The sequence below is a fragment of the Leptopilina heterotoma genome, unplaced genomic scaffold (assembly GCF_015476425.1).
Source record: "Leptopilina heterotoma isolate Lh14 unplaced genomic scaffold, ASM1547642v1 Lhet_47, whole genome shotgun sequence".
NCBI classification, from domain to species: Eukaryota; Metazoa; Arthropoda; class Insecta; order Hymenoptera; family Figitidae; genus Leptopilina; species Leptopilina heterotoma.
The window spans coordinates 3,768,449-3,795,475 of NW_025111098.1; the positions used below are offsets into that span (position 1 = coordinate 3,768,449).

General features: G+C 30.7%; 1 protein-coding gene across 4 annotated transcripts in view; it reads left to right on the top strand.

The window, feature by feature from the left end:
- Positions 1 to 27,027, top strand: part of LOC122507463 (teneurin-m) — a 312,536-nt gene that overhangs the window by 260,920 nt on the left and 24,589 nt on the right. For 3 of the 4 annotated variants that reach the window (XM_043620183.1, XM_043620185.1, XM_043620186.1), the window contains 5 exons: positions 6,266 to 6,601; positions 7,458 to 7,665; positions 9,536 to 9,562; positions 25,227 to 25,443; positions 25,534 to 26,369. In XM_043620183.1, the coding sequence (XP_043476118.1) occupies positions 6,266 to 6,601; positions 7,458 to 7,665; positions 9,536 to 9,562; positions 25,227 to 25,443; positions 25,534 to 26,369 (1,624 nt within the window). The remainder of the gene's footprint in view (positions 1 to 6,265; positions 6,602 to 7,457; positions 7,666 to 9,535; positions 9,563 to 25,226; positions 25,444 to 25,533; positions 26,370 to 27,027) is intronic. The other variant, XM_043620184.1, reaches the window with a different exon arrangement.

Consider the following 27,027-nt stretch of genomic DNA (forward strand, 5'->3'; position numbering starts at 1 on the left):
GTGATATACATAGGTATTTGTTTTCTATTTGTAGAATACCTGTTTATTACAGTAATATACGCGTAGAAAACCACGTATATTACGTGCGGTAACATACGTTCCAAACCCTGCTAAACAGTACGTATGTTGGCGTCAACTAGCGTTTCCAAACAGCTTTTTTTATCAAAACCAAAAGGTGTTGCACAAAGTACTGTGTGCAACACGTACGAAAGAAGATTTTCCGAGTTCGTGCAAATTGCCGCCCTCGCTTCGCTCGGGACAGCAAACTTTGCACTCGTCGGAAAACAGCTTCTTTCTGTACTTGTTGCACAATATACTATTATTTTAATACATTTCGATGACAACAATGATGCTCTCTTAAATATACTTAATATAGATGATTCCTAAATGTAAATATTCACAAGAGAAATAAAGAGTAAAGAAAAATAATTCTGCTTTAGCCTCATTTATTTTCATGATACAATTATTGTAATTTGCTCCATTTGAACTAAGGAGAAATTTATATTTAATTTAACATTTCTTGATTAACATAAAAGAATCAAATCAAGCTGTACAGTAAAGCAAATTCTTTTTAAAAAATAAGGTTTTGTTAATCAAATTTAAAAAAATTATGAAGACTAAAATGAGCACCAAAAAGTTGAAATCGAAATGTCCTAGAACAACAAACCTTCACGGAAGTAAATTTCTTTTCATTATTTATTCAGAAACAAAACTAAAAATGTTGAAAGAAAAATTCCTCGTAAAGTAAAATAGACTTTTTAAAACTTGCATAGCAAACTTGTTGACTTTTAAATACATTTAAAAAACAAAAATTTAAAATTAATTTATTAATATTCAATTACCGACGTAAATGATACTTTCGTATAGAAATCATCATTTGATTTGTTATCATAATACTTCTCAGCTGTCGGTAAGTAATTTTATTGAAAATTAACATTATTGCTTAAAGAAATGTATTCACCTACGTGAATAACGTGCACCGTCTCAATTAACTACTGTTCAATGTCCAGTGAAGTGTTAAACTCTTTATTTTCATCTTTAAAATATCTGTCGAATTGGGTTGATCGCGGAACCATACATTTCTGAATTCAGAAATCAGTCCAATTCGAAAAAGTCGTTTTCTCGAATTCAAGAAACGACATCCCAATTCGAAATCCCGGACCACCCAATTCTTTTTTTTTTACAGGGAACTACACAGGCACACAAAAAAGTCAAAACCCAGAGGTCACACCCTCCTATCCCCATGTTTTTGGGGTCGCTGAAACCGAATATGACCATGAACAATTTTTTTCATCGGCGATTTTCCCGCTTAAAAAAAAGTCGAGTAGGGTGCCTATTCCTATGTTTTTTAGTTCGCTAAAACCAAAAAGGACTACCAAAAAAAATTTCTTCTCTCCCTTAAGGGGGAGTGACACCTTAGAGGCCTCTTTTAAAACTGTTTTTCATGAATTTTTTTAAGACACGGGAATGAAGTAAACAAAATTTGGTTTTGAGGGATTTATTTGTTAACTTTTTAAGTTTACAAAAATATATTTATACGTAAAAAAAGTTTAAATTTGTTGCCTATAGAGGGCGCCGAAGTTGGTCTCCTTTTCCTGCAGAGCAATTCGGTGGGCAAGATTCCGGTTAGACCGTTTAATCTAAATCAAAAATTCAAAGTTTTTCTGAATCTAAGATAGATTTAGCTTTCGAGTACGTAGGATATTTTAAAATATCTAATTAATATTTTTTTTTAAAATATTAATTTTTGTGTATTTGGCAGTTGTTTGAAGTAAAAAGTCGATTTTTAGGGCGAAAATTTGTCAAAAAATCTGTTGCCAAAAAAAAACAAAGAAACCAAAAAAAATCCGCTACGTACTCGAAAGCATTAGTAAATGACGATTAAAAAAAACTTTGTCCGAAGTCAATCCGATCAAAACTGTTCTAGCTAGACTGCCCACCGTTTTGAAAAACGTCATTTCGAGAAAAACGCGTTTAAAGTTTTGAAAGCACTTGAAGCGCTCTTGGACACCTTTTACAGATTTTGATTTTTTTCACATAAAATAGCTTCGAAATCATCTCTAATGATATAATTTCTATTCTACACATTAAGGTAAAGGTCCCTATTATGGGACGCGGTTTAAGCTAAACTAAATTTCTATGATAAATTTCTTGGAATTAGGAATGTTAATATAAATAATTACGGTATAGATTGAAAGATTTATATGTTATGAATAATATTTAGACCCTAAAATGGTTATTTTTCTTGAAATAAAAATAATATTAATTAAATTTTGAAACTCTGCACTGCACTAATTATGGGACTATGTAACGGGTATGTACGGGTGTCCCAAAATGAATGTTCCTAATATGAGACATTTATTTAATTTAATAAGTAATTACAATTCTATTGACTTATCTTAATAATTTGAATATTAATTAAAAAGAATAAAATACAATAAACGAATTCTGGTTTAATAAATAATTATAAAACTAATTTTTGTGGTAGAAAATTAATGTGAAAATACTGAAAATATTTGAGGTTATGTTTGCTGTGTGTCTCATAATAGGGACATACAAATAATAAGTGTACCTAATGTGGGACGGTAGTCTGACGGAAAACCTGGCCTACCTTAATTTAAAAGCTAAATTGCAATTAAACATTTCTTATTAAATTAAATGCTATACATAAATAATTATTCTTATAACGTGTAAAATTTTTTGAAGTAAGTAGAAATTTCTTATGACCAATTTTAATTGCATTTATTTTATTTTTTGTAATACTGTCTCATAATAGGGACAAAATTGTAAATTGTCCCATAATTGGGACCTTTACCTTATAAAGTATCGTTTAAGCAAAGAAAAAAAATCGATTTTTTTTCGAGTCAAAGGTGTCACTCCCCATTAACCCCCTACAACCCCTGGGTGAGGGGTCGAAATTCGAATTTTCACGAAAAGTCGATTACGGTGTCTAAACCTACGTTTTTTGGGTCGCTGAAACCAAAAAAGACTACCAAAATCAAATCCTTTACACCCACAACCCCCTGCAATAATTTTTGATAATTAATATTTAATTTCCCAAAAATCGGTCCGTTTTATTTAAAAAAAATTGTTGTAGGGGGTTGAGGGTGGAAAGGATTTGATTTTGGTAGTTTTTTTTTGTTTCAGCGACCCAAAAAACGAAGGTTTAGACACCGCACTCCACTTTTCGTGAAAATTCGGATTCCAACCCCCACCCTGCGGGTGTTAAGGGGGTTGTTAAAAAAAACCTTAACCAGGGGGTTCCCTTAACCCCCTGGTTAAGGGAGGGAAGAATTTGTTTTTGGTAGTCTTTTTTGGTTTTAGCGACCCAAAAGAACATAGGAATACTCCTACTCCACTTTTTTTTAAACTGAAATTCCAACCCCCGAGAGCAGGTGTAAGGGGGTGGTAGCGGGAAAATGGCCGATGAAAAAAAATTTTCATGGTCATATTCGGTTTCAGCGACCCCAAAAACATGGGGATAGGGGGTGTGACCTCTGGGTTTTGACTTTTTTTTGCGTGCCTGTGCTATTATTACCTAAAATATAAATAAAATCTAACTAAATAGATAAAAGTTATTCGTTTTTCAAAAAAAATGTACTTTAATATTTAATAAGTATATGGAGTGTATAACTCCTTTTTCATTTTAAGCCAAGTATAATAAAGTAAAGATTTCCTTCTTTCTTGTGGCCTAATGGCCACAAGAAAGAAGGAAATCTTTACTTTTTAATGTTTAATGCCTGGTAAAATCCACAATTTAAAAACAATTTTTAAATCTTTCATTCCTAAAATCTTCTGTCATAAAACACTACCTTTATACCAAGTTTGACAAAAATTGAAAGATCCATGACCAACTTTGATTTTTTTGAGAAAATTTGACCCGTATACGATTTGGTCTATCAATTACATAGGTTCACACACGAAGTAGTATAAGGAGACCACACGCGGGTTTAAAATCAGCCTGCATTTGGGGGATCAGAGTTATGAGAGTTCTCACAACGTTCAGAGGTTGCGCCTCTGTGGTTAAATTTGGTATTAAAATATCGTCTGCTTCAAACTTATTCTGTACTTTACATTTTCTCCGCATGAGCGCGCTGCTTCTGAACGTTGTGCAGATTATATTTTCTCATAGTAACTCTGATCCCCCAAAATGATGCTGATTTTTGCCACTATAACTATTGGGGTTGGGTCTCCTTATACTACTTCATGGGTTCACATAAAATCGATGAGGGTTTCCTTAACCAAACCAAACAAATCTAAACTTCACATTTATCTAAGGGTACAGTCACACGATCAATGCATCTGCATGATGCATGCATGCACAAACATTTGACTGTTCACACCTCAATTTTTCGCTCTCGAAAATCATTTTTCTGGCGGGATATTTAAAATTGATTAAAATTTAAAAATAACGTATTACTAATTATTACAATAAAAAATAAAAAAAATTGAACGTTTATTATAAGGAATTAATTGTAAATAAATTTCTCTTAATTAGTGGCATATTTTAAATTATAAAATTTCACAATATTAAAATATGCCACAAATTAAGAGAAATTTATTTACAATTAATTCCTTATAATAAACGTTCAATTTTTTTTTATTTTTTATTGTAATAATTAGTAATACGTTATTTTTAAATTTTAATCAATTTTAAATATCTCGCCAGAAAAATGATTTTTCGAGAGCGAAAAATTGAGGTGTGAACAGTCAAATGTTTGTGCATGCATGCATCATGCAGATGCATTGATCGTGTGACTGTACCCTAAGTTATGGTACTTAGGGGTTTTTGGGGTCGCTGATTACAATTTTGAAGTCAGATGTTCAAAATCCAATAAGGCAGATCCAATGTAGCGGTCGAGTTTTTAAAAAATTCTTTAATTTTTACAAAACCGGATATCTATGGGTTTTTGAGGTTGCTGATTATGAACCTGGTGTCAGATTTTTAAATTTAAAAAAATCTTTTATGTGTCTCCATTATGGGCACCTCCAAGTGGTGACATGGCAATATGTCCATTGTATGCTCACATTCTCGCCTTCATACACGGAAAGAAATCTGCTAGTATTAGGGTGCAGTCCCATGCTGAGCAGAAAACAGAACGCAAAGCAGAATTTCGTAAGTGCAAGAGAAAGAAAAATAGTCAAATATCAGTATCCTTTCCACTCTCACGAAATTCTGCTTTGCATTGTGTTTTCTGCTCAACATGGGACCGTACCCTTATACCATTGGGCGGCCAAAAGACTTATGCCATCTGACGCCACCACTACTTTTCAGGCCGAGTAGATGGAATTAGTCCATCTCTGCGTAGAATAATACTATGCAGCGATGGACTAATAGCATCTACTTGGCCTGAAAAGTAGTGGTGGGGGTCCGATGGAATAAGTCTATTGGCCGCCCAATGATATAATACTAGCAGATTTCTTTCCGTGTAGCAGAAACATGAAAAAACATACGATGCAGGGAGTCGGAACCCCAGTATCGGTAGCTGTCCAGGTTGGGAAAGCAGACCCGAATTCCCATCGTCAGGCAACTGCAGCTCTATATTGTGAGTGATTTGGCCTTTAAGTATAATATATTCTGCAAAAACGGCTTAGAAATGATCTATTTTCTCATTGCAAACTCTACTTTTTGGAGCATAATACTCATCAAAGGCCAAGTCAACCACCAATGTAAAGTTGCAGTTGCCTGATGACGACTGAGGGTCTGCTTTTCACCCCGACTAGTCGCCGATATTCAGATTCCGACTCCCTGTATCGTACGTTTTTCGTGTATCTGCTATGATGGCGAGAAAATGATCCTTCAATGAACATATTGTTACGTACACGTGTTATTTGTTTACACAAAACTAAGCCCAATGTAATCTCTCAGTGAGGAGCGTGATCCAGGGACTCTGTCGGATCACGGAACAACTTTGTTGCCCACCGTCACCACATGAAAGTGCCCTAGATGCATGCACAGGGAAGATTTTTTTAAATTTTTAAATCTTACATTAATTCGTAATCAGCATCATTAAAGACCCCTAGATACTCAGTTTTGTAAAAATTGAAGAATTTACGAAAACTCGACCGCCAAATTGGATCTGCTATAGTGAATTTTGATAATCTGACAGCAAGCTCAAAAAAACTAGATAACATAACTGAGGTAAATGTATCAATATTTATAAAATTTTGCCCGTCACGAAAAGTTAATTTTAATTACAAATTCTTGAAATTTGTTCTATTTGTTATTTATTAAATTGAATAACCATTTTATTATACTTTTTAGAATTATGCGATCTAGATTGTGGACTTCATGGTCATTGTGTGGATAACGCTTGTGACTGTTTGCTTGGCTGGTCTGGTGAACTTTGCAATCTTAAGCAATGTGACTCACGCTGTAATGAACATGGCCAGTGTAAAAATGGCACATGCCTTTGTGTAACAGGATGGAATGGTAAGCACTGTACAATGGAAGGCTGCCCTTACTCATGTTCTGGTCACGGACAATGTAAAGTGAACGCAGACTCCTTGTGGGAATGCCGATGTTACGATGGTTGGGATGGCAAAGATTGTAGTGTTTTACTTGAGCAAAATTGCAATGATGGTCGAGACAACGACAAAGGTAAAGATTTAGTTTAAATAATTTTTTATCAAAATTCAACGCTTATTGTTTCTTAAAAATAAATATTTAGAAAACAAATTCTCTTGGCTGATAAGACAATTTAACTCACCCGAAACTTATGGGAATTGTTCTTTATATAGGTAAGGGAAAGGCCCCAAGATGGACATGGTATCGATGTAATGCTCTAGAATCTAAACCCAATTAAATAAGCTAAAGTGAAGTATGCCGAATGAAAGTATAATTTATTAGGTATCTTTTGGCCATAAAGAAAAGTTTTTGTTTTGAACTCAAAAATCGTTGAAAGCATTTTTTCAAATTGTCAAAAATTTGTTACTAAATAAAAAAATGTGTCTCCAAGATGGACACCTTTTTAAGAATCTTTAAAAAATATGTTAAATTTAGAATTATCATCATATACTTTTCCAATTAATTTTCTATCTTTTTATTATTATTTCTTAAGGGTTAATAGTTTTTAAATTTTCAATTTAATTTGGATATTTTTAAGGAATGTCTATCCTAATAACATAAAACATAAGGTGCTGACACTTTAGACAAAAATTTTAAACGAAATGTCCATCTTGTGGTCTTTTATTCTTAGGAATTACTTTTTTCCACTCAAAGTTCAAATGTGCATAACTTCATTAAAAACAGTGGTTATGAAAAATAAGAACAAACTTGTCTCCTTATTTTTCATTTACATATTTCTTTAGCAGAATTTAGAATTACATATTTCTTTAGCAGGTAAATCTATTACTCAAAGTTAGTCGGCCTGCCCGATTTAACTGTCTAATTTAACAATAGATAACATGTAAGGATTAAGAAACGATTTTAGAACTAAGTTTGATTAATTTTTCAGATGGTCTTATTGACTGTGCGGATCCGGAATGTTGTTCTAATCACGTATGTCGTAGTAGTCAACTTTGTGTTTCCGCTCCAAATCCAATCGATGTTCTCCTTAGAAAACAATCCCCGGCTATTACGGCTTCTTTCTTCGAAAAAATGAAATTTCTCATAGATGAAGGTAGTCTTCAGAACTATGCTCGTCAAGATTCATTTAATGAAACGTAAGTATTTTAAATATGCTTGTTAAGTTGATTTCAAAACAGTCTTATTGGCTAAACTAATAAATATTTTTTTTATCATTACTTAACAAATTTTAATAATGAAGAAAATTAAAATTTTTTTTTTAATTTTAACTTATTACTGAATACTTTAGTTTATTTTAAATCAAATAAACAGAACAACCTTATTTTTAGATTTACTTTAAAAAAAGATAAATATATATTTTATTATAATAAAAGAAAAAATAATATAACGAAATATGAAAAATAACCTTTTTGGATAGAGTTGAAGAAGATAGAACACACACATTTTTTTCAAATGTATAATAATTACAAAATATTATTATTATTATTATTATTATTATTATTCTACACAGTTTGAATTGAATCTTATATTAAATTCCTGAATCACATTTAAGTATAAAAAATTGAAAGAAGTAGATGACGTTCTTTAAATTGATATTCCTCAACAAAAAAAAATAAAAATAAAAAATAACTGAGACGTGGACGAATATAAACAACATCTGCGCTGTTGTGACCCGTGTGAAATCACATCCCCACAATTTTATATATGTTTCATATGTGTGTGCGAGTGTGTGTCACACACCCTATCCCAACCTTCCTTTTCAGTATATCGTCTGTCCGTTTCTCTGTTGCATTTATTTTTAATATTGTTCATTCCAATAAAGCTTGTATGAATACTGAATTCATGTTCATCATAAAACCTCTTTCAGCTGTACATACTTAACTCACGGTAATTCTCAATTAAATACAACCTAAAAATCCTTGCACTTCTCTGTTTTATCTTTTCTTTCGTTCTCGGGATGCCTTCCTGTTAAGTGAAGCCAAAAATGAAGAAATAAATTAAATCGTTTTTGAAAACACTAATTTTTAGAATTTTTTAATTTGAAATGATGAAGGTAAAATAATATAATTATTTGCAGCAAATTCTTTTTTTAAAAAATTATAGTAGACACGATTTTGAAAAAATCTGAAAAAGATCTTTTTATCTTTAATAGAAACAAATATTATAACTTTTAAAAATGACCTTGGTATGAATTTTTGTTAAACATCACTTTTCTATTTTATTTTTCAATGATATTCAAAAAAGGAAAAAAAGATCATACTGTTTTTTTAATTTTTGTCTTTAAATAATCAGAAGGTGTACTAAAAACAAAAAAAAAATGAACAGAGAAGACTACCCAGTAATAAGGGGTGAATTAAAGTGGATTGGTACTTTTATGCCCTTAAATTCCAAACCAATTCCGTTTTTGTCCGCAATCTTAATGAATTCCTTTTCTATTGTTAAGTTGATAATTTCTATCCAATTCAATTCTCTGTAACCACGTGACCAGAGTCTGAATTCACTTTAATGCCGTTTAAGGGAATCATTTGTTGTGGAGTTAATGCCTTTTAATCAACATTGAATTCTTTAAAGGGCATTAAAGGGGTTTCAAAATCTGGTCACGTGGTTATAGAGAATTGAATTGGATAGAAATTATCAATTTAACAATAGAAAAGGAATTTATTAAGATTGCGGACAAAAACGGAATTGGTTTGGAATTTAAGAGCATAAAAATGCCAATCCACTTTAATTCACCCCTTATTACTGGGTAAGCAGTTTTGGATTGAACTTCGTTGAGACCCATCGTGATAACTGTTGATAGTAAGACTGATAGTTGATACCTTAAATAGAAGTACTGTTTGCATATGTTCATAAATATTCTTATGTGCAAATGCATTATGTATATTAAAAGAAGAATTAATAAGAACGTTTCGTATGTACATTCTCTTTGTATCACTCTATCTAGTCAATTTATTTTTCAACACATCGTTTTAATTGGGCTCTGTTTTGTCTTTGCTGCTTAATCAGAGTGTTCTGGAACCACTTCAATACAAGGTAAGAACCGAAGCAGTCACAACGAAAATCTGTTGTCCTGTACAACAAATTTTAAATGGTGTGTAGATTAAAAGAAAGTTTTAAATAGTTTAAATTTTAAAAAATTTAGATTTTACATCCATGCATATTTGAGTGGATAGGTCTGATGGCCTTTTTTAGAAATTGAGTCTGGCTTTCAACACCTTTTTTTCGTTGACAAAATTTTGTGATAGAAAAATTAAAAATCTTATTTTTTCTTTAAGCACAAATTAAAGATGGCACAAAAATGGCGCTTTTAGATAACTGACGACAAGGAGTGAAGTCATTCATTTGTTCGACCATATGAAAATGGCCGCCATTTTCATACAAGTCGAACAAGTGAATAACTCCCTGTCGTCTGCTTTCTGAAATTGACACTTTTGTGCATTAGGAATAAAAAATATCGTAAGTAACATGGGAATAAAGGTAGCCAATTTGTTTACGATGATTTTTGTGACATCACCATAAACAAATATCTGCCTTTATAGCCTTGTTGCTTAATATATACTATTTTGTATTTTAACAAACATGAAGAATTTCGATTATAATTAAATTTTTCTTGTTGGTTCCAATTATGTTATTTAAAGAGATGTGTATAACTATACAAGATATATGCAAAAATTTTTACTATTTATCTAAAGTTTAATTGATAAATTTATCTTCAAAAGCCTTTTTAGTTTGTTTAAATCCATACTTTCCTATTAACTGTTTCAACAAATTTTGTTGCATGGTTAAGTTATTTTATAATTCCTATATTGTGTTTTGTCCCTTTTTTGTTTTAAGCATATGATAATTGTGTTGCTCGTACTTGTGAATAATTGTATCATAATTGTATCCATGACTTTTAAGACAGAAAAGACGAGTTAATATAAATTTAATATTTTTGTTGAAGAACAAATTTATTTTGAAGGGGAGTTGCGTTAACTTAAAGTTCTATTGAGATTAATGCTCCAAAAGTTTATATGCCTATTGATTCCTATTATTTTTAGTTTTAAATAAACAAAATTTTACACTTCATATAATTTAAAATTGCTGAAAAATAAAAATTGAAATTTTTGTGTTCATTTTATGAACACTCTGCTTCCTTATGAACATTTTTATTTTATAATTATTGTAAATTGCATTATTGATATATATATATAATTCAATACCAAAAAAATCACAAAATCTGGGCCGTATAAAGTTCAAAATAGATCATTCGATGCGTTTTTGAAGAGACTATATAATGAATGTAAAATATTTAAACTTAAATGTCAGTTTGATACCAAAAAACTACAAAAAGTAAATTTTTAAAAAATTTTAAGTTTTTGAAATAATAATAAATTTGGCTAACATTTCCGAAACTCAAGATATTTATGAAAATGTAATATTTATATACACTCACATACACTGTAAAACATTTAGGGAGTTGATGGTCACTGGAGCTGAGAGTAAAATTTTTCGAGTTAAAAATCAACTTCAAAAGCGCTGTTGACACGTTTACGAATTCTTCTCTGATTTACAGCAAATGTTTCAATAATTTTTTAAGTTTGACATTAAATATCTTTTAAACTATACGGAAAAAAAAGTTCACGAATCTCTCGTGAACTAGTATAGGGGAGGGTAGGCTACATTGAACCGGGTATTTTATAAAGTCCAAGAACTAATAAAATTTTACTAATTTCGATCAGGTTTTTGTATCAAAATTAAGCTGAAGTACTCCTTTAGTTAATACACACGTTACAAACACAAATTATTATGATTAAATAATTAAATTTAATTTTTTTCTAACAAGTCACACTTTTCTTATTTTGAAGGATGTGTGTCTACATTGAACCACCTCTAATAAAACACTACAATTTACTTCAAAAATAATATTTCCACTTACACATTGTAAAAAATCTTATTTTCCACTCAAAAAAATAGAAAATTGTTATTTAATTGTTATTACTTGTTAATATAGGAGATTAATGTATTTTAATGTCAGGTTAGGTAGGTAAAGTGACAGTTTGAGTTTATCTCGTTCACAATTGTGATGAAAGCATGTCTTCCAGTATTTTTCTTACTAATTAGTAGAGCAGACAATTTTACAACTCTTAAAATTGAAAATTCTTTGCTTTTTCGGGTGGTTCAATGATGCCGCACTCACTGTATTCACATGACATTCACAACAAAAATTGTTTATAATAAATTTGTGTAAGATTTAAAGTTCTTTATCACATCGGAATATTGAAGTTGACACCCTAAGCGAAATAAATCGCAAGTTTACTAATTTTTAAAACTTCCTATTTCAATAAAAAAACGTCATTATAATTCCACCAAATTTTTTGTTTTGTACGTGAAAAACAGTTTTTTTAGTTTTTCTTTGTAAATAATAAACCTACGTGCCCGAAATTTTTGGACATAGTTTGTTTCAGTAAAACTAACTTATATATTAAATATGAAAAAATTTCACTCAGTCATTTCTCAGAAAATTGAAGTGGTTCACTGTTGACGCTGGTTCAATGTAGCCTACTCTCCCCTATCACTTTTGGATGGGACACAAAATTTCAAAATTTTCATTCACTTTTGATTAGAAATGGCGAACGTCAACGAAAAACTGAAACAAAGTTAATGAATTTTTGATGAACTGTTAAGGAAGAGTAGTTCGTCAAAAGTAGAGGTACAAGTTCACGAAAAAATCGTGAACTCGCGAGGGCAGTCATCGATTCGCTCCCGTGAGGGGAAGTGGCATTCTCCCACCATGCGGCCAGGGGCCTGAGCTGGGCAGTCATCGATTCGCTCCCGTGAGGGGAAGTGGCATTCTCCCACCATGCGGCCAGGGGCCTGAGCTCGGGGTTCGGAGCGAACGTAGCACAGCGGGGCGCCTGGTCCCTTAATCCCTCATTAAGTCATCCTTCCTTAATGACAGTGTTTAAAAAATATAAATTTCTCAAACATAAACATTTTAAAGTTTTTTTTATTAAATTCAGATCCCTTATTTTATTACGAATCCATACATATGTTGTTTGCCTTAAAAATGTTAATATTTAAAAAAACATTTAATTTATTATGAACTGACACTCAAATAAATTCATAGTAAATTTGACTTTCAAGTAAATATATATTTTCTCTGGCTGTATAATCTACTTTTTACTTCAGTTGAATTCTGAAAAAACTTAAGAATTACAATCAGTCAGTTAATAATAAATTTTAAACTTTTTAAATACTAAAATTTTTAAGGCAAACTACATATGTATGGATTCGTAATAAAACAAGGAATCTGAATTGAATAAAAAAAATTGAAAAATGTTTATATTTGAGAAATTTATATTTTTTAAACACTGTCATTAAGGAAGGATGGCTTAATGAGGGATTAAGGGACCGGGCGCCCCGCTGTGCTACGTTCGCTCCGAACCCCGAAGTCAGGTACAAGGCCGCATGGTGGGGGAAGGCCCCTTCCCCTCACGGGAGCAAATTGATAATCGCCCACTCGCGAGTGTCAGTAGTATGCGCAGTTCGTAACGCGCATCAAATATGGCTGATCAAGCATTCATCATTCAGTCGGTGTCATCGGTGTTTACATTCGGGAAAATTCTTTGATGAAAGTTATTATTTAGAATCAGTGTTTTTTTATTACTTAGTGAATATTTTTGTTTGCTAATTTCCTTTATGAAACAAATAATTCATAAAATGAATTAAAAGTTACGATAAGGGACTTTTTCTACTTTGCACGGTCCTGAGTTTTACAGCAGACAAAGCTAATCGTTTCGTTTGTCGAAGGACAGTGTATCTAGATTTAGCCGTGGCGGTTAGTTGTTAGAAATATTATGTTATAGGGTATAGGTACTAGGTTCGAATCCCGTGAAGCGAATTACGAATTTTAATGGCGATAAAATTGTGTATTCTGTGTAGTTGGGTGCGTAATAGGCGTCAAGTTATCAAATAAAATGAAATACTATAAAAAAGTAGTGTCTGGAAATTATTTTTTCTTGTTTTTAGCATTTTTTAAAAGTTCACGAATTTTTCGTTAACTTTGACGAAAAGTTCGGAAACCGTACTATGTTTCTAGTGAAGGAGTTGATGAAATTTTGACGAACTGTGTTTGTTGATTTTCAAGAATTTTGTGTCCCATCCAAAAATGATATACTAGTTCACGAGAGATTCGTGAACTTTTTTTTTCCGTGTAAACGGTAAAAAATTTTCATTTTTTTATAAAAGTTCATTTTGCTTCAATAAATAAAACTTTAGTTTGTTTTAAAAATCTGATGATTAGTATAGGTGCAAAAATTAAAAATCTGTAATTAATACATGGTTTTCCTATATCGCACATGTTAAAAATCGAAACTTTGATTTCATTTTTTGAGACTTACAGATGGTCAATTTTATTTTAATGGCCTTATTTTGTAGATAAATATTCAAAGATTAATTATGTGAAATTTAAAAAAAATCGGACAAAAACGATTCGACGCGACAAATATCTTAAGAAGTTTATCCCTGCTGGAAGTAAAGAGATACAAAGAGATTAAAAAAGGGGATAAAAAAAGATTAAAAGGTATAATAGTTTGGAGATGCAAAATGGATACTTAAAAGAGATACAAATTGTTTATCTCTTTCTATAACCTTATATTTATATCTTTTTTATCCCTTCTAATTTGTTTATATACATAGTTTCAGATATAGAAATATATAGAAAAAAATATATAGAAAGAGATAAAAAATTGGGGATGCAAAGTGGTGAATTAAAGAAGATAGAAGAAAATCTCTTTCTATTCATACATTTCTATCTTTCTCTATCCATTTTCACATCCTTTCTAATCCAAAGGAAAGTAAAAAAGAGATATCCCTTATAGAAGAAATCGATTAATTTCAATTAAAAACTTTTTCTATTGTTGTTAATTTAGTTTCTTAATCGTGTTGTTCTAATTCATTACGATTAACTATAAAAAATCTGTAAGTAAATCTTTACGCTGTGTCTATTTCGCCCGCAAACGGGCGAAATAAGAGTGATGAATTATTTCGCCCGTCACTAAAAATACGTAGGTGGGGGACAACGGGCGAAATAAGAGCAATGAATTATTTCGCCCGTTATATAGTTATTCCTATAATACCATTGAAAAATTTTAAATTTTTAAGGTGAATGACAGAAATGAAAAGAAGTGTGTTCAAGTCAGGTTAGTAACCTTCACACCAAATTCAAATAATTTTGTGTAGCTCATTTTTAAAAAAAGTACAGTTTCTTTATTTAAGTTTTAAAATAAATTTCACACTTTCACACTTTCTTTTAAAAAAATGTTTTTGTCAATCAAAATCAAAAAAAATAAAATTATTTCTAAATTTTTCTTTCAAAAATAGTATCATAAAACTTATTTTCCAAATCTGAGTTAATATACTTTTGAACTGATTTGAACAAAAATAATAAGAATTTTCTAAAAATTAATGTTTTTAGTCTACATAGATAGGTAGAAAAAATATTAAAATACATAATCTAGTTTATTTTATAAAATATTATGTAGAAAATTACTAATGAGCACCAAAAATATTGATAAATAAAGAAACTTTGTGAATTATTATAAAAATTCACAACTTTTTAAGTTTTTAATTCAATCTTCACAAAAATATACAAGTGACAAGCTAACCTTTTTCCCATTAAAATTAATTAAAAAACCAAAAACGGGCGAAGCAATGTGTCATTGCTACTTCGACCGTTTTACATATTTTTACTTATTTTTCATGATGGGCGAAATAATTTACTATTTTTATTTCGCCCGTTTCCCCCTACTTACTAATTTTTCATGACGGGCGAAATAATTCATCTCTCTTATTTCGCCAGTTGTCCCCAACCTACGTATTTTTAGTGACGGGCGAAATAATTCATCACTCTTATTTCGCCCGTTTGCGGGCGAAATAGACACAGCGAAATCTTTAATATATTTTTAGAAAAGTTTCGGTGCTGTGTGAGTTTTTAAAACTAATTTTGGTTGTCTATTACTGATAAGCATTTATTGGTTAAATATATTTTCAATAAACTCCAAAAATATGAAAGATAAACTCAAACAAAAACGTAAAATCGCACAATGCATAACACACGCTTTCTGATCTACGGATCTAGTGAGCTGACGCCATGACACATAACAGCTGGGAAGATCGACGCATGCGCGTATAACTTTATGAGTATGTATGGGTGATTAAATTTAAAATGTCATTTTTGATCCTACTAACTTTGATTTTTCGATGTTGGATTTTGAACTTAACGATACTCTATTTTGGTTGACGAGAATATATGATGGGCAAAAATAATAGTGGTCGAGCAGGTGGAAGCAAATTTTAATTTTCACCACGTGAAAAACGATAGGCAGAAATGATAAAAAATTTTCTGTTTTCGTTTATTCTTTTCTCAAATAAATTCTTACAACTTTAAAAAGTTAAAATATTTCAAATTACAATAATAAATGTTTCAACATGACTTAAAAAATATTTTTAATGAGTTCTGCAATATTTAATATACTTTTGAAGACCAAAAAGACATATGAACATTGAGGGACACCACTGACATTTTTGAAAGATTTCATTGATAATTTTTTTTTGAATAGTGAGAATAAAATCAGCTTATAAATTACAATCCAGTATCAAATCTTTATTAACTGCATATAAGGAGTAAATTTAACACAAATTTATTAAAAATAAAATAATAAGCTGCAAGAAACAGAATTTTGAGGGGACACCACTGACAAGGGACACCACTGACATTTTGCTTCATTTCTCAATTTCGAAAAAGAAAGAATTTATTTTTACGTTAAAGTCGGTGCGGTTTCTAAAGTACGTGTAATACCTGAAAACGAGATACAATAATATTTAAAAAATATTAATATTATGAACAATTTCTCGATGGGGACACCACTGACATGGTGTGCTCGACAAACTGTTACTTGCTTTCTGCCACCAACCGTACAAGTTATAGATATGATAGAATGTTGTAATGTTTTTTCTTTAAGAAGCTATACATATCACCAATACTATTAACGCTTAATAAGGCAATTATCTGCACTAGGTTATTTAAATATCAGACATGATATTCAAAATTTGCGATAATTACTTAAAAATATGACACTTACGGACAGGCGATTTTGCTTTTTTTAGCAATGGATCAAAATTATTCTGTTAGCACAATTACTATATAAAAATATAGACTCTTAGCTGTACAAAATAATTTTTCTGGTACTAAAAGTGTGAGAATCAAAATTTTTATTATTAGGTAAAGTTCTGATTTCTTAAGTGCGGACAAGGGACACCACTGACATTTTGCTTCTAATTCTTCTGCCAAATTTTTTCAGAGAATTTTTAGCGACTAAGAATTAATTGAGTGCTTGGATACAACAAGGGGACGTACGCTCGGCGAGCCGCTTTAAAGTCAGTCAAAGGTACCGTAAAGTGTAAAAAATGAAAATTCAAAATTTTGAATTTTGAAAACTGCCATCTTATAGGAAATAAAAATGCGCATCTTTTTTTCTTTGAAATTTCTTTGAATAATTAATATTTTTATATGATAATGGAAAAAATGTGATTAATTTTCAATGTTAAATTTCATTGAATTTTAAAACATAAATCGTCGTATCTCCGACAAAAATTAATGAATTCTTTTGATTTTTGGTATACAAATGCATTTGGACCTATAGAAGACGATAATATTACGAAAATGTTAAAATCAATTAATTATTTATTGATTTTTAATTGTTAATACTGACCGGTCAAAAATAATTTTTTCTTATCTTTGGCTGCAAAAAGTATGCGGGGAACTTTAAAATTCAAACAACTTTCAGTGAGACATTTGTTTATTACGATGTAAAGAAGTTTTCTGCAATTTTACAGAAAACTTCTTCACATCGTAATAAACAAATGTCTCACTGCAAGTTGTTTGAATTTTAAAGTTCCCCGCATACTTTTTGCAGCCAAAGATAAGAAAAAATTATTTTTGACCGGTCGATATTAACAATTAAAAATCAATAAACAATTAATTGCTTTTAACATTTTCGTGATATTGTCGTCTTCTATAGGTCCAAATGCATTTGTATACCAAAAATCAAAAGAATTCATTAATTTTTGTCGGAGATACGACGATTTATATTTTAAAATTCAATGAAATTTAACATTGAAAATTAATCACATTTTTTCCATTATCATATAAAAATATTAATTATTCAAAGAAATTTTAAAGAAAAAAAAGATGCGCATTTTTATTTCCTATAAGATGGCAGTTTTCAAAATTCAAAATTTTGAATTTTCATTTTTTACACTTTACGGTACCTTTGACTGACTTTAAAGCGGCTCGCCAAACGTACGTCCCCTTATTGTTGTATCCAAGCACTCAATTATTTAAGTAGAAGGAGTGATTAAGAAAATTAATTGACTTCAAAAACTTTTATATATGAACTAGTATTCCAGATTTTTGGACAGGACATGAAAATGACATTTTAAATTTAATCACCCGTATATAGAAAGGGATATACTATAGTACATTAGAAGAGATAAACTTATTATATCTCCTCAAATCCCCATATCCCCATAATCGCACAGTGCATAACACACGCTTTCAGATCTACGGATCTACTGACCCGACGCCATGACACATAACAGCTGGGAAGATCGACGCATGCGCGTATAACTTTATGAGTATGTATATAGAAAGGGATATACTATAGTAGATTAGAAGAGATAAACTTATTATATCTCCTCAAATCCCCATATTCTTGTCTATCCCTATCTCTTTTAAATAAAGTAAGGAGATAGAATATGGGATTGAAAGAAGATAAAAAGAATACCATTCGGAAAAGAAGAATGATAAAAAGGAATAGAAAAAATTTATAGTTTTGCAGTCCCAGTAAGAAACGAAAAATGGAAAAGGATTGAAATAATTCAAACTCTGTATGGTGTAGTAGAAATTATCCAATACTTTTGAATGCCATTTCTGTCCAATACTTTTCTATACCATGATAGGACCACGTTTCGTCTAAAAATGAATGCTATTCAATTCTTTTTGTAATTTTTAACAAAGACAAAATTTTTTTCTGAAAGCTTTCCAATCCCATCCGAAATTATTACAGCCTGTCATTACATCACTTTTCAATTTTTCATTGGAACCGCGTTTCTGCATGCATTCAAGCAATCTTCTGGATTTTTGTAATTTATAAGATACATACAGTGGCAGATTTTGTAAAAAGTGTTTGTGTTCAAAGAAAAACTTGCTGAAAAATTGATTGTTTACCAATTCAACGTCATTTAAACGAGTCAGGGCCGTTATTCTGTTAGACAATAAATCATAACCTAAAAATTTCAGAGACCTTTAAACACTTTTAACCCTCTTAACTGATAATTTAATAATTATTCCATTTTAAAATAGCAAATAAATTCATGAGTGCAGTTATTTGAAAGTAATTGAACATTCTATATGTCAACAATATTAGTATTATATTATTATACTACTGTCGCGGAATTCAGAAGCATAGGGCAGAAATGGTATTCAAAAGGATAGAATTTTTTTAATGCTTCTTAATCTTTGCTTTCTTACTGGGTATTCAAGAGGATTGATATCGTTACTATTTATATTGCTCTCACTGGATAGAAAAGTATTGGACAGAAATGGCATTCAAAAGAATAGAATCTTTTTAATACTTTTCAATTTTTCGTTTCTTACTGGGGTCTCGCATTTCTATCTTTTTCTATCCTAATAATGGGAATAAATAAGTGTTAATAAGATCCTACATAAAAAGCGATAGAAGGGTATAAATAGGATATCAATAGTTATTAAGAAAAGGTTATAAATATGGACAAAGAAGATTATCAAGAACTTCTGTCATAAAATCAGATAAAAGTTTATAGACCTGTTACACAGGCACACAAAAAAAAGTGTCGTGGCCGAGACACTACATAGTAGTATATTCCCATGTATTTTTGGCCGCTGAATCCGAATCTGAACTGCCATCCAAAAGAAAAAGATACATAAGCGACATTACCATTAATCCGAGAAAATCAAAGAAAACTTTTTGCCTCCGGAACTATAATTCAAATTAACTTTTCTAAAAAAATTTTTGATTAATATTTGATAAAAAATATTCTGTTTCTCATTATGTAAAAAAAAATTAATTTTTTAAACAATTTCTATTGTAAAATGGACATACGGGTTTCTAGTAGTGATAAATACAGACGAATAAAAGCACAAAGTCGCTTATGTTTATTTCTCGGTAAACTTACTCGAGCTGAGCGGTGCCGTCCAGAGGAAAAAGATACATAAGCGACATAATGTAAAAGAACTAAGCCTGTGTAGTAAAATTATCGCTTTTCTTCTTCTGTAAACTCGACTCACTGTCAGACCATTTTACAGAGGAAAAAGATACATAAAGACAGTCGCTTCTTTTAGTCTGTAAAGTAGCTCACTCTCAGGCTCCTTTACCGAGTAAAAAGATACATAAGCGACTTTGTGTATCATTTTGTCCTGTAAGTTGGTGACGTATGCAGCGTCGTTTACCGAAATATGAACCCACAAAGTGTTTTATGTATCTTTTAACTGTGTATTTCGTCACTTTTTCCATTTTTGTCATTTTTAAGCAATCTTTTTTTTCAATAAATAATTAAATTTTTTAATTCTTTTTTACACAGTTAAATGCAGCTTTTTTTATGAATCCAATGATACCAAAAAGTCAATTTTTTCAAAAATGTCGCTTATGTATCTTTTTCCTCTGGACGGCAGTGAAGTCCGAATGCTCAAATTGGTTCTTTTTTTTGAGTTATACTCAAAAAACGACTCAAAACACGAATTTGAACCAAAAAAATTAAAAATTTTTTTTGTGACATAACAATAGCATATTTCCATGTGTTTTTTCCCGCTGAATCAGAATTAGAAGTCAGAATTGACAGATGTGCTCAAAATTTTGAGCTAAACTCAAAAAACCGAATTAAAATGACGAAAATGAAAAATTTCTTCTGTGACACTGCAAAAGTATATTCCTATGTATTTTTTCACGCTGCCCTGCCGGAAGAATGGACTAAAAAAGTACTGGCCTCCAGTACAATTTCAGTCCGTTTTTTTAAGTTTCGGTAGACATTTTTAAAGTCCTTTAACAATAGTTTCAAATGTAGGTTAAGTCAACAAACCATTGTTAACAGTCTGGAAGTGAAAATAAAAAAGGTTTACAAAATTTTCAACGAAATTCCCGTTAAATTTTAAACTTATATTGCAACCCCTGCTTTAACAATAGACCCGAAAGCCTATTGTTGTATGGGATTATAATTTTATGGCTTAAAAAGTTTACAATTCAAATAATTAAATTTTCAAAACAAAAAAATTTGAATCTGTGATGTTTTATGATTACAAATATCTAAAATTCATTATAAAAAATGTTTAATTAAAAAAGTTATAAACTATCTCGCAAACTCTAATTGCTACGTAAAAACGGATATTATTTTTGAATTTAGATTGCAAGAATATTTAGCATACCTAATAAATACTTGTAAAGAATCTGAGTTCATGAAAAACAAATATAATGTTGAAATATAAATAAAAATTATTTTTAACATTAACAAAGAAATATTCGTTCTTCAACTTAATGACGGTCAGGCCATAAACATCACCGATAGCGACCCTTTTGCAGGTAATTTTTCCCAGTACAATTTCAGTGCTGAAACGCAGCAAATTTTCACTGAAATAGCACTGAGCTCTCAATTCTAATTCCCCAGTACAATTTCAGTCCATTCTTCCGGCAGGGTGAATCCGAATTCGCAGTCAGAATTGACAGATTTGCTCAAAATTTTGAGATAAGCTCAAAGAATTGATAAAAAAAGCGATTTAAAATAAATAAATGGAAATTTTTTGCTATGACACTACATTACAGTATTTCCACATATTTTTACACTCGGATCTCGCATTTGAAGTCAGAATTATTCAAATGGATCAAAATTTTGAGACACACAAGAAAATCTGTTAAGTTACAAAAATTAAAGTCAAGAAACTCTACTTTTGCTAGTACACTACATTAGTATATTCTCTTATTTTTACATCTGTTTCTAAATTCAAAGTTAAAATTATTAAATTTGCTCAAAATTTTAAGTTAAATCCAAAAATGCTCAAAATTTAATGCAAAAGAGTTCATTTTTTTGGTATTCGGTAGTGTATTCTCATGAATTTTATATACGCTGAATACAAATTCGAAGTTAGAATTATCAGATTGACAACAATTTTTTAGTACCAAACCCTGGTTACAGGTACAAGCAAAATAAATTTTCGTCCAATATATCACAAGCTAAGACAGAGTTGTTTAAGTGTGGTAACTCTAGATTCGTACTGAATACCAAAACCCAAAATTTTAAGCCACTTTGAAAATTCTGACTTCGGAATCACAGTGAAAAAATATATGGGAATACACTAGTGTAGTGTCATAGCAAAAAATTTCCTTTTTTCATATTAAATTGTATTTTTATCAATTTTTTTAGTTCATCTCAAAATTTTGAGCAAATCAGTCAGAAATCTGTCAATTCTGACTTTAACAGCATGTGACTGTTACAGAAATCAATGTTATTTTTTTCGACCACTTTTCTCTTAAAATATTAAATAAATTAAGCTAGTTTTTTGTGAATAACTCTAAAATATAATAAAGAAGAGCAGTGATGTGCAAAAGTTTTAATAATTCTAAAATAAATTATAAAAAAATACTTTGAAATCGGAAAAGACGAGAAATTGATTAAAAGTGATTTTGAGAACTGATAATTTTAAAGTTATTTTTTAATAAATAATTTTAAAAATATTAAAACTTTTTCACATCACTGCCCTTCTTTATGATATTTTAGAGTTATTCACAAAAAACTAGCTTAATTTATTTAATATTTTAAGAGAAAAGTGGTCGAAAAAAATTAACATTGAATTCTGTAACAATCACATGCTGTTAAATGCGACATCCGAGTGTAAAAATATATGGAAATACTGTAATGTAGTGTCATAGCAAAAAATGTTCATTTCTTTATTTTAAATCGCTTTTTTATTAATTCTTTGAGCTTATCTCAAAATTTTGAGCAAATCTGTCAATTTTGACTTCGAATTCGGTTTCAGCGTGAAAAAATACACAGGAATATACTTTTTCAGTGTCACAGAAGAAATTTTTCATTTTCGTCATTTTAATTCGGTTTTTTGAGTCGTTTTTTGAGTTTAGCTCAAAATTTTGAGCACGTCTGTCAATTCTGACTTCAGATTCGGATTCAGCGGGAAAAAATACATAGAAATATACTACTGTAGTGTCTCGGCCACGACACTTTTTTTTGTGTGCCTGTGTTATTAAAAGGTATTGAGAATAGGTTATTAATAGGTATAAAGAATAGTGTCTATAAGATCTAACATTGAAAGAGATAGAAGGAAATAGACAGGATTTTAAAAGTAATAGAGAAAAGGTGATTGAAAGGGATAACAAAAAGTTGTAATAAGATTGTATATAAAAAGAGATAGAAGGGTTTAAAAAGGCTATTAAAAGTTATTCAAAGAAGGTGATTAAAAGAAATAGCGAACAAGTTGATAAAGGTAGGAATAAAAAGGCATAAAAAAGTATAGGTAAGAGATTAAAAGTTATACAATATTCATATCTCTTTCTATATTAGCAATAGAAAGAGATTAAAAGAGAAAAGATTTCTATCTATTTACTTCCAGCAGTGTTTATCGAAAACTGTAACGCTAATACGCACCCAGTGGCGGGCGATCAGACTTCCCATGCAGTGGGAAAAGAAATATTTTGACAGTGGGAAGACAGACTTCTCAAAGGTTTTTCCGTGCGGGGAGTTAAAATTTAAATCCCTTTTTTACAGCGTAAGAAATTATATATTATGATAATGTTTTTTTTAAAGTAAAAAATTTGAGTTTGATAATTTTTGTTTAATAATGCTTCTATGAGGAAGCAATAATAATAATTAATAATCATAGCAAGTCATTTTAATTTTCTCAGTAAGAAGTAAGGAATTGAGAAGAATTGACCATTTTTAACTTTTTACAGAAAATATTAAATTAACAATTTTTTTGGAATTCCGTTTCTGTCCAATTCCTATATATTGCTTTTTGAGGCAAAAATTTCTTGAAAGTAAATTCCAATCAGTTCCGTTTTAATATTTCTTTAATTTTGGAATTTTTGTGAATTTCGAAATACTGTGTGATACTCGGTAAGTTCATTTCCTGTCTATTCCGTTTTAATATTTCGTAATATTTAAATTCCTTTGAAGTTAGCAACACTTTGAGATAAGTGCTTCTAAAATTCAGTAGTCATAGTCCAGTTTAAATAGCTGAGAGGGCAAGCTGTTTGTCTCTGACAATGAAACTTGAGGGTTGAAATCTTCGGACCGGTAAATTTATTTTTATTAAAACGGTATTTAGAAGAATAAACTTAGCTTCTTTTCGGCTTCACCAAATAAAAATGAAAAGAATTGGTCAGAAACGGAATTCAAAAGAATTAAAAATTTCGAATTCTTATTAATTCCTTACTTCTTACTGGGTTACAATAAAAATTTTTTTATTTACTTAAATGGAAAAATGGAAAAATATATAATTTTAAAATCTTCAATAGTGTCGATTTTATCAAGTGATTTTAATTTTGCTTTTCAGCTTTAATTTTTCTTTTTTAACGCTACAAAACAACATTCTAAACTTTTTTTAATCTTGTCTAATGAAGACATTCTTTTAAAACATGTAGTTATTTCAAAGCGTAAAATTGTTTCATCAATTTGGTGGAAAACTATACCTTTATTTCGTGTATCTGTTAAAATATATTTATTTGCAAGTGTGACTTGTAAAATCTATACCATTTTAGTTGATATTTAAAAACACATTGTTCCAACAAAGAAAATGTTTTACCTTTTTTACACCGACATGAAATTGTAAATACTGGTTAGAAATAAAAAAGATTACAATTTTTTAAAATAAGAGACTGGACTTCCGACTGTTCGGTCGGTAAGCAACAGTGTTATTGGTAACCGGGGACCAGTTTAAACTGAAAACTCAGGTAGTTACAAATAGAGTCTCCAGTTGGTAGACTCTTACTCGTCGTCAAATACTTCTTTGCACATAATCCCCATTATTTCTCTTATTGATTTGTCACAAATTAAATGCTATCTACAACCGCAGAGATCAGCATATGCCTCTGCTACTCATTGATGATCAAACACTGTTTTCCTTCCCCCTACATTCTATTTATCACTATCTTGCCTTTTAAGCTATACCAATGATAACAGAATTTAATCCTCTTCTAAGCACTAGATCATTTAAGTTATTTCAGAATAGTTGGAGAAGTGGTTCAAAAAAATTTTTTGGAAACATAATTTGTAAAAATGTTATGTCTTAAAAAAACCACATGTTTTAGAAAAAGTTTTCCACACCAGATATGATTAATTAAGAAAGTTTGTTATAAATATGTACTACGTGATTTAAAGTGTTTAAATATTTTACTATCTCAAATTTACAATTTAAAAGAATGATTTTCTCATTTGGAACTTTGAACGTGCCTCTCCTACATATTTAAATTCCTTTAATATGACACTATCAAAAATCATTGCTTTCAACACAAATTATTTGATACGATGGTACAAAAGTTTTATTTTATAGTACAAGACAAATTAATGAAATGTAGCTGAATGGTATTTAAAACTCATAAATATTTTTTTGTAACAGTCGGTCAGCTGTTGTACGCGGTCAAGTAGTAACGTCTTTGGGAATGAGTTTGATGGGCGTTAGAGTTTGCACCACTACAGCTTTAGAAGGGTTCACTTTAACAAGAGATGATGGATGGTTTGATCTTTTGGTTAATGGTGGAGGCGCTGTAACTTTACAATTTGGTCGCTCGCCTTTTAAGCCACAAACTCACATTGTCTACGTTCCTTGGAATGAGGTAATTGACTGTAATTTATATAATATAATTAGGTAGATACTTTACTTTTTACCACAATTAATTTGCACATTTAAATTTATCATGTTATAGGTTGTCATTATAGACAAGGTTATAATGAGTACAGCCGATGAGAAACCATCATTATATATGACTCATACTTGTGCAGCACATGATTACGATGTAATGAAACCAGTTATTCTTGCAACCTGGAAACATGGTTTTCAAGGCGCATGTCCTAACAAAAGTGCAGTTCTTGTAGAATCTCAAGTTGTTCAGGAAAGTTTGCAAATTCCTGGAACGGGTTTAAATCTCGTTTACCATAGTTCCAGAGCTGCTGGTTATCTTTCCACTATTCAACTTCAATTGACACCAGAAGTAATAGCACCAACATTAAGTTTGATACATTTGCGTATCACGATTGAAGGAATTCTATTTGAGAAAATTTTTGAAGCCGATCCAGTTATCAAGTTTACATACGCATGGAATAGATTAAATATTTTTCGCCAACGAGTATATGGAGTCACAACTGCTGTCATTAAAGTTGGATATGAGTACAATGATTGTAAAGATATAATATGGGATGTGCAGACAACAAAATTAAGTGGTCACGATATGTCTATTTCTGAAATAGGAGGTTGGAATCTGGACATACATCATAGATATAATTTTCATGAAGGTATTCTTCAAAAAGGAGATGGTTCTAATATTTATTTGAAACATAAACCACAAGTTATTTTAACAACAATGGGAGATGGACATCAACGACCTCTTGATTGTTCCGATTGTGATGGTTCAGCTTCAAAACAGAGACTTTTAGCTCCAGTTGCTCTTGCTGCCGCTTCCGATGGGTCAATTTATGTTGGGGATTTTAACTTGGTCAGAAAAATTAACGTCGATGGAGTTGTTCAAACTATTTTGCGTCTTAAGTAAGAAACTATTAATAAATTTGTCTATTGAGATAAATATACCCAGCTGAAAAATCTTGTACACGATCGTGTACACGATGTTGCACAAGGCCATGTACAGGAACATTGACCCGAACCTACAGAAGATTAACAAGTGAACTTGTAAAAGAAATTGGAACAAAGAACATGAACAAGAACGTGTACATTCTTGAGTGGCTTTTGAGTTCGAGAACATCTAGGCGAAAATGTACTTGTTCATGTACATGTTCGTGTGTGTATTAAAAAACCGTTGTTTTTAGGTTTAAAATTTAAGACAATTTAAAGAAAATTTTTAGTTGTAATCAAAAGAAGTCTCTGACTGAAGTTGCAAAAAACTACTGCGCAGCTGTAAAACACTTAAGTTGAGTCTCCAATAAGACAAGGTGCGCATCGATGTTCATAGCTATAGGTATACTAAAGTATGATGTGGTATATCTATAGCTATGAACATCGATGCGCACCTTCTCTCACATTGGAGACTCAACTTTAGAAAACAACCGACAGATTAGCTCAGTCGGATAGATGCCTCGCTTGGCGGTCGTTTAAGGACCAAGGGTAAGTACCCATGGTTCGCGCCCATTTGGCTTGGTATTTTTCTGGCACGTGAGAAAATCTGAGTGGGAGGTTTGACGTCGAGGTA